The 8503-nt window shown below is 39.9% G+C and overlaps 1 protein-coding gene across 2 annotated transcripts; it reads right to left on the bottom strand.

Moving 5' to 3' along the window:
* Window positions 1–606: 606 nt before the first annotated feature.
* C5H4orf33 (chromosome 5 C4orf33 homolog) lies at window positions 607–5484 on the bottom strand. 2 transcript variants are annotated; one of them, XM_086611967.1, is made up of 7 exons: window positions 5287–5484; window positions 4882–4922; window positions 3833–3887; window positions 3348–3408; window positions 3109–3160; window positions 2802–3001; window positions 607–1137 (listed from the first exon to the last, which is right to left on the bottom strand). In XM_086611967.1, exons 1-7 carry the CDS (start codon window positions 5471–5473, stop codon window positions 1038–1040), a joined length of 696 nt encoding a protein of 231 aa, XP_086468093.1. In that variant the 5' UTR covers window positions 5474–5484; the 3' UTR covers window positions 607–1037. The 2 variants fall into 2 exon arrangements, with proteins under 2 accessions (XP_086468093.1, XP_009975463.2); XM_009977161.2 differs by lacking the exons at window positions 3833–3887; window positions 4882–4922.
* Window positions 5485–8503: the final 3019 nt, after the last annotated feature.

Genomic DNA, 8503 nt, shown 5'->3' with positions numbered 1-8503 from the left:
TGCAAGGGAAAACTTCAGGCACAGGAAGGTATGGGGAAGGGCAGCGTTACACCTCCACGGCATCTTGCAACGCAAGTACTGGGGCACAAAACACCGTGACAGCTATATTCTTTTCTGTTCCTGAAGGAGACATTCTTTCTCCTGATTGCAATCAAAAAAATTAGGCACATAATATCATTCAACAGCCAAGAAACAAACAAGCAGCAGTGCAAATACAGCAGAAATGCAGCAACTAGAGGAAACGCAAAGATTCCAAGCCAGATATCGGCCTCGTCAGCCTTAGAGCTCCCGTGAAAACACAGCTGTAATTTTAGCACGTTTCTTCCCATTCACTAGTAGGAACAGATTCATCTCTTCCACAGTGTCATCGTTTAAGCCCAACCAGCAGCTAAGCACCACGCAGCCGCTCACGCACTTCTCTCCTCCAGTGGGATACGGAGCAGAAAATATAATGAAAGGCTCGTGGGTCAAGACAAAGACAAGGAGGGATCACTCGCCATTATGGTCACAGGCAAAACAGACTCAACTTGGGGAAAAAAATCAATTTAATTTATTACCATTCAAATCAGAGAGGATAATGAGAAATAAAAGTAAACCTTCCCCCCCTCTCCGCTGCAGGTTCCGCAGCAGGTTTCTTCCCTTCTGAAACATGTTACCACAGAGGCGCTACCACTGCCGCTGATGGGCTCAGCCCTGCCAGCAGCAGGTCCGACTTGGAGCCGGGCAAGTTCCTGGCAGCTTCTCAAAGGTGCCACCCCTGTAGCCCCTCCCCTGCTGCCAAAAGCCCAACACACAAACCCAACACACACAGATGAAAAATTCCATAGCCAGACGAACTGAAACACAAGCCGTTGCAACTTCATGCATTTACAATCAACTGGCCTGGATATTTTACAGTTGATTTTAAGATTGATCAATAGTTTTGGTGTCAAGGAAAGCTCTACTTATCTGATCTTTACAAACTCTGCTCAGAATGAAGTTGTTTCCACACAACTTCATCCAACCTTAGTGCTATAGAAATGTATGCCTCAACCCATTTAGTAAGTGAGAGACTTCCATATATCTGATTCAGGCTGCTTCCAGTCTTCTCCCATTAGTTCTTTCAGGTTCAAATCTTCAAAAAATTCCAGGCGATGACTGCAAAGAGAAGAGAAATAAACAAAAAATTAAGTCTTGTAATATGTCTCTTAATAAAAGGCAGTATCCTCAAAAGGTTTAATTAATTTTTATTTTCAGATTTTCTTAGACAGGGATGCAACCAGCATTCCATGTGTTCTTTTACCAAAACTTGAGTTTATAAATAAAAACTACTATTGTGTTTCTGAAAATCTTGTACTGGAAAACACAGGGCAAAATCCTCAGCTATGAACAAGTCTCACACAGCATAAAGTGAAGCTAACAAAGTGCTCCCCTTTTAAACTCTTTCAACTTACGTTGCCTGGAAATGCAGCCAGAGCAAGAACACGGTGATATCCTGCTTTATGACTTACCCACACTCCAACAACGTAAAAACTTACAACTCTTGACCAACTGAAAAATCCTGTCACAGAAATATCCTTTCCTTACAGAAAAGAGGAAGACTGGACAGAATAATGAAGCTAGTAAATATCATTTTTCTGTTAGACTAGAAGTCTTGTTTTCTTTTCAACATTATGAATTGGTTCTTGCTACAAATTTCTCCTTTAGACTACCATACAGAAACAACAGAAGGAAGACACTGAAGCCAACTGCTAATTAATACTTCCATTAAACAATTGCCAAATAGTAGACATAACATCTGACACTACACTAATCATGTAAAAAGGTAAATGGAATTCTCTTATTAGGAAGTAATCTGTAAGAGTAAAGACTAACTACAAGCAATGGAAGTATCAAGGAAGTGACCTCTTCACATGATTGCATCTGCTACAAATGTCTAAAAAAGTCAAGGGTTTTTTTGGAAGGGGTACTATAGAAAGAATAAAAAGAATCTCTCTTGAAAAATATTCCATGCATTCTCCAGTTTACCACATAAAAATAAAAGTTTCTATTTCTTACAAAACATTGATAAAGAGGATGTATTTTATTAGCAATAGCTTAGAATTTTTTTAAGCAAACAGTTGCAGAAGCTAAGTTTTTCTTGAATAGAGGCAAAAACGGGTAACTTACCTGAAATTTGCCTTACATGGGTATCGCTGTATGTTGAGTAACGAGTTTGCATAAGAACTACAGTGTACTCTCTAGAGCTAGCTCATTTATACAAAATGCCCAGAAGTAGCAGTTTTGATCAAGGAAAAATAAAATAGGCCCAAAGCACAATTTCAAAATCAAGATATTCTAGTTCTTCTATTGATACTGGGTATCCTTTTATTACACCTTTTAGTTTTGTCTGCCTTTTCAAATTTTTCCATAATATGGAGCCACCTGTAGAGGTAGGGTTGTTTACAACAGTAGGGGAGAAGCAAAAACACTTCCAAAAAATCTTATCTGGTGAAATTAACACAAAAAGGCATTTCATGAGGTGCTGGAGGCAAGGGAAAAACAGAAAAATCTATGTATGATTTAGCTGAGGAAGGTGATAAAACAGATGCCAATGGTGTTGAATGCATCATTTTCTACGCACCTAGGGGATAACACAGAAATCAAGCACTAATTACAGTTATTTGCCACAGTGCCTTACACAAAGTATAGTGCCAGTGGATTTGGGGCTAAGCAGTGTAATTAAAGTACTAGTGGCACTCAATATGAAAAGCAGATTAGCTTTCTTTAAGCATTCCAAGAAGAGTACAATTATATTATAGAAGACCTGATTTTATGCTTACAAATCTGGTTTCTGCCCTTCCCATAGTTCATGTCGAGGCACAGGATAAAGTGCTTCGTATTTTCTCTCTTCCCCTGAGCCATGAATTGCGAACGCATTGAACTTGTCAGTGCATGGTGGAAAATAACTCCAAGGAAGACGGGCTTTACCCTCCCATTTGGTTTTCATTCTGGTCACTTCAAACTCTAAAGGAAGTTCTTCCTGTTAAAGGAGGAAAAAAAGAGGCAATGTCATCTTCCAGTCAGGCAACGCGTACCTAAAAACAATTGGGGATTTCTTGTACATTAGGAATGTTCTTGACAACTTACTTTCCATACTTTTCTTTTGCCAGAAAGCAGTAGCAACAAGTGTTGTCCATGGCTGTCAAAAAATCAGAGTACAATTTTCTTAAAATGATATCAAGCTATTAGTGTACTGTTCTGCCACAAATACATATATTCCCATATTGGAACAATTTTTGTACCCAGTCTTCCTCATACATGTATCTTACAAGCATTAGAACTGGACATGCAAATCAACATTGGTGACTACAGGGTGCTGTACTTACGGACACAGTTCAACTTCTAAATACTGTTCGGTTCTGTCATTCAGGAAAAATGCTTCTACAACTAAAAAAAAACAGGCTGTCAGTATTTTATATTAACTATTTTGTAATATCCTGAGACCTTCATATCCCACTTAAACAGTTCTGTTTCCAAGATTTTTGGCCTGTGCTATGCCAGAGCTTGACTAGCTGTGTACATGCTACTGACTATTCAAAACACCATGCCATAATTGTAACTTCAAGAGCTTTTATTTTTAATGCCTATCATCATAAAGAGTTTTACAAAGCACTGTACTCATTTTATTTACTTGACCAATTCCAGCTTTGGAAACACTCATCTTGATGCAGCAGAAAAATATGGCAAGTCTACTAACTAATGTTAGCTGCTCATGGAGTAAGAAAAGCATCGGCACAGAGCTCTTTCACCTAGTATGCTTGCTGTGAACAAAGCTGACCAAAACAGAGTGATCCCAGTCGATCATACTCACAGCAGGCACTCCAGGTAGAGCACTTAAGTGCAGAAGTCTTGTGTTTGCTGGCAGCCTGAGGATTCAGATCACCAGAGACCAGAAAAAAAAAAAAAAAAAAAAAAAGAAAAGAGAAAAAGAAAAGAACACACACTCACAGCAGAGCACACACCCCATTACTACGACTCCTAAATTTCAGAAATATTCAGAAAGTGTTTAGCTCTTAAATGTTTTTTCCCTGTACATGGCCGATAGTTTGGACAGGGGATTACTGTTCCAGGAGTACCTGAAAGCTATGTGTGACTGTTGATATCACCTTTCAGGAACACAAAGTAGAACTATAATGGTGTTTCTCACAGCAATGACATTATTAGAAAGCTTTAGTTAGAATTATGATTAGATATCATTAATAACTTTATTTTATTTTTACATCAGCCTATTTAATATAATAATATCAAAGAGGTGCTAATACTGTTTCAGTAGAGCTTTAAGCAGAATAGGTCAATAATCAGGAAGCGGAGAACTGCTGGAAACATTAAATTCTTGCATTATTCAAAGCAGCAGGTAAAAGTGACAATATTGACAGAAAAGGAGAAAGAAAAGCCTTACCATGAGAATATTCCCCATTTCATTTGGGTGCAATTTTGAAACACATTCTATGAGCTGTTATTTCTTTGTTTCACACCTTCCTATTCCTCAAATAGACTTTGGAAAAGTAATTAAAATAGACATCTATTTTAGCTAATGCTCTCTACTTCTTAAAGCAAAGTAGAACCTATTTTTAGGATTTCAGTGCTATTTATCTACTGCAAATGCATTTATATATATATGCCACAAAATTATTTTACATTCACGTATGCCTCTGTCATTCCACAAGTTATATCAGTAACCCAGAAACTAAGTTTGACTGCCTATACTACTGATAGGATCAGGAAGAGTCAATCTCATCCGTTTTTGAAATCAATCCAGCTCACTAGACTCCATTTCTTTATGGCCACCGAGTGACACAATGTATTTGCTCCTTCTCCAAGTCATTTGCATTGTTGTACTACTATAAAACGACCACTCACCTTATGGTCAGCAGTGCTAGTGATGAAAATCAATTCACCACCTAGAAATAGAGCATCACTCGATACAGTTTGGGGTAGTTGTCAGCAGAATATAGCATGAGGCTTACAGTTACTTAAGGAGCTGTTGAAGGGTAAGGCAGTGTTTACAACTAAATTCTTTCCCAGACTGCTCGGGATATAACAGCAAGGAAAACTTTCACTTTACATTTTTGGTATGACCTTTAAAAGCAGTACTGTGACCAAAGAAACCAAACTGAATTAGATGTCATACACTCGCAACAGTTAGATCAGTTTGAAAACATAACCATCATAGGCTCTTAAACAAAGATCAGGTATATTACCTACAGAGGAACATCAGTCTCTACACAAATCAGATATATTTTGCAGCAGAAAAGTTAGGCTTACCCTCATAGTCCCACAGTCTATTAAAAGGCTTCCCTGGCTCTCCAAGTGGTGCTGGAGGATCATTAAAGAAGGGAGCATTAACTTCCATTAGCAATCCTGCATTGTCCGACTTCAGCCCAATTGTTACTGGCTCATGGCTCACAGATAAACCATCCCACGTGTGTTTAATTGTAAATTCCATCTTCATCTACTACAGAAACAAGAAAAGAAGGTTCTGTCAAAGAAGATCTCACTTCTCACAAAGAAGATTCCACTTCAACACCAACTGCTCTGTTTGCTTGGCCAGGAAAAATTTTGTACAAAGTCAATCATCAAATCATGCTTTTAGATATCAGAACAGAAATAGTTTAGCTAAATAAAGTTACATGAATGCTTTTCATAGGTTTTTATACCTGCATGGTTACAAATCACTCTGAAGTCTTACCAAGCTTAAGGCGTTTCAATTATGCACCTAAATAAACAACTTCCAGAACCGTCACAAATATTCATAAAGAGAACATATAAAACAAAGGAAGTCTCCACTACATGATATTATGAGCACACATAAACTGTGTCTCATACCCTCTGCTACTGTCACACTAGACAGTTTCCATTCATGGATATTCATGCTGAAAAGCACCAGACATCCTCACTTTGAGTTTAAGTTGGTAAAACAGCTACAATGACATTAGGTAAGTAGATACGCTCACAACCAAGGAGATGATGATGTGACCAAAGAAGTGGGACAGATGAGTGAAAATGTGAAGCAATAGATTTAGTAATTAGACACCTTAATTTAAGAAGTCCAGTAAAAAAGCTAAGTCCAGTATCAGACTATCACTTTTGACTAAGTTGTATTTAAATAAACTGAAAACTAATTAAATTCTTACATCAGCCTTTTAACTGCATGATACGCTAGACAAGCATCAGATGTGCTTTATGCAAGAGGCCTGGGAGAGCCCTAGAAACTGTAAAGACTCTACCATCATTTGTGTTCACTCCAAGTTCACTCAAGTAGCAAGTTTCTGGAAGCAAGATGATGCAAGCTGAAAGAAACCAGTCAGTGTACAAAGCATGGGGAGGGAAGACAGCCAACAGTGTCCTAACAGCATTCTTAAGCCAGCAGAAACTGGCTCATGGTCCAGTACTGGCAGTAACTCAAACAGGCAAAGCTAAATCATCTTTACAGTTTAAAACAAAAAGAGAGAACTAGTAAGAAAAGGTATTCTAAGCAAGAACAGTGACAACTCTTCTGCAATAATTACAATGCACACCACCAAATAAAAGAGCAATATGTTAAATAACAAGTCCCTTTCACTACACAACAGAACCTTAAACTGAGCTAGAAAACATTAATACACAAGAAATGTAGACAAATCTTATATTCTTAATTTTCTAAGCTGCAAACAACATGGAGCAGCATGAACATGAAGCATCCATAGATTATAAGACCCTTCCTAGTGTCTTTTGAAATGAACAAGAGAATTCCTGTAAATGGAGTGCACATGCCTTGCACACACTTACTGTGAAAGGAAAAAAGTCAGAACTCCACAAGCAGGATCACTTACTCAACAGTAAGGCTTAAGAGTAGATGGGTGCACCCATCTACCCAAAAAGTTAATAAAGTGTTATGAACCCATTTTATTCTACACTATTAAACTAACATTACACACTTATAAGTCAACATTGCCTTCTATTATTCTGTTTGCAGTTTGTGCTAATATATTTAACTCATTGCGTTCACTGGTCAAGGCGAATATCCAAAACCTTTATTTAGGTTGGACTCGATGATCTCTAAGGTCTTTTCCAATCTAGAAATCTATGAATTTGAAAATACTGCCAGACTTCAATAGTGTTTTAAAATAATATAGTCTTCTAATAAAAGTAGCCTGGGAAGATCTTAAAATCCAGGGAGAATTATGGGACTAGCTACTACACTTTCTGACTGAAGTAAGGAATGTGAAGCTTCTTGTGCACAAGATTTGAGAGGTTGTCTCAGGAAAAGAGTCACAAAATACCAAGGTTGTTTTTTTTTAAATCAGTAAAATAACAGAACCTGCTAAAACTACTGCAACTAGAGTGTCTAAAATGAAGACACAAGATGCATCACACATTCCTATTTGTACCTGTATGAGAGACAGATTACTTGTTTTTTGTAAAAACCTTAACTCCTGCAGGGACAGTTTACAGGGTACTTAAATGAACATACTGAAGATCTAGCCCACTGTTGCAAACCAATACTACTCAGGAATAGAAGAACATGCAATTTTAAGACCATAATGTAATAAGGAACATTGCAAAACATTCACTAGCTTTCATTAGGAGTCCACCTAGTGCTAAGGTTGCTCAATTTACAGCAGATCTGAGATTTTCCAAGTTAACGGCCCTTGGTGCAAGTTTTAAGTTTATGACACTGCACAGGTACAGTGGTTGCTCGCGTGCTTTTCAACTACAATAAAAACAGCAACACATAGCACTAAAAGCAAGCTAAGACAGCAAGAGGAAAAGGAGACCATTTATTACGTTCTAACACCACACCTCAGGCCATTCTTAGTGCACTGCAAAGAGACGCAAACGCTGAACGAAACAGTTTTACAGCAGGTACCTCCTCAGCCCTTCGGAGCACCCGCACCGCGCAGCGCTCGGCCCGCGGCGCCGCTCCTCACGGCCGGGAGAGAGCCGCCGCCGCGTGCACCGCCTCGCGCCTGTCCTCCGCGAGGCATTCCCGCCCTCCACGCCCAGCCCGGCCGGCGTGGGTAACAAGAGCAAAAAACAAGCGGGAAGTAATTGCACTGGTGTTTTTGTTAATCGCTCCAAGAGAACACGGGGAAAGCTGGAAACCGCGTAAGAGACAGCAGCTTTTGCTGTAGCAGAAACGCCATTACTAGACACGAGCACGAGGTCCCCAGAGCGCTCGAAGCCGCCCCCGGTGCCGGTGACCCCTCAGCTACTCCCGTCACTAAAAGCAGCAGCGGCGGCATTTCCTGAACAGAAGTTTAAGGCGCAAGCGCCTATTTTAACTCGGAAGTTCCCTAAAGCAGTTTAACACGGGGTTTCTTACACTTCCAGGAACCCGCTGCCACTCCGAACGCAAACTCCGCTCCGCAGCCCGCCGCCTGCACAGCCTCCAGCCCCGGCGCGCACGCGCACAGCGCCGCCCCTCCCTGCCCGCCGCGTCCCCACCTTCGCGCGCTCGGCCGCGCGTCTGCCACGTGACCGACGTACCGCTAAGGGCCGG

This window comes from Tauraco erythrolophus, chromosome 5, assembly GCF_009769465.1.
Source record: "Tauraco erythrolophus isolate bTauEry1 chromosome 5, bTauEry1.pri, whole genome shotgun sequence".
Lineage (NCBI taxonomy): Eukaryota > Metazoa > Chordata > Aves > Musophagiformes > Musophagidae > Tauraco > Tauraco erythrolophus.
The sequence above is the reverse complement of the archived record's forward strand: the minus strand, read 5'-3'. Positions and strand labels throughout refer to the sequence as shown.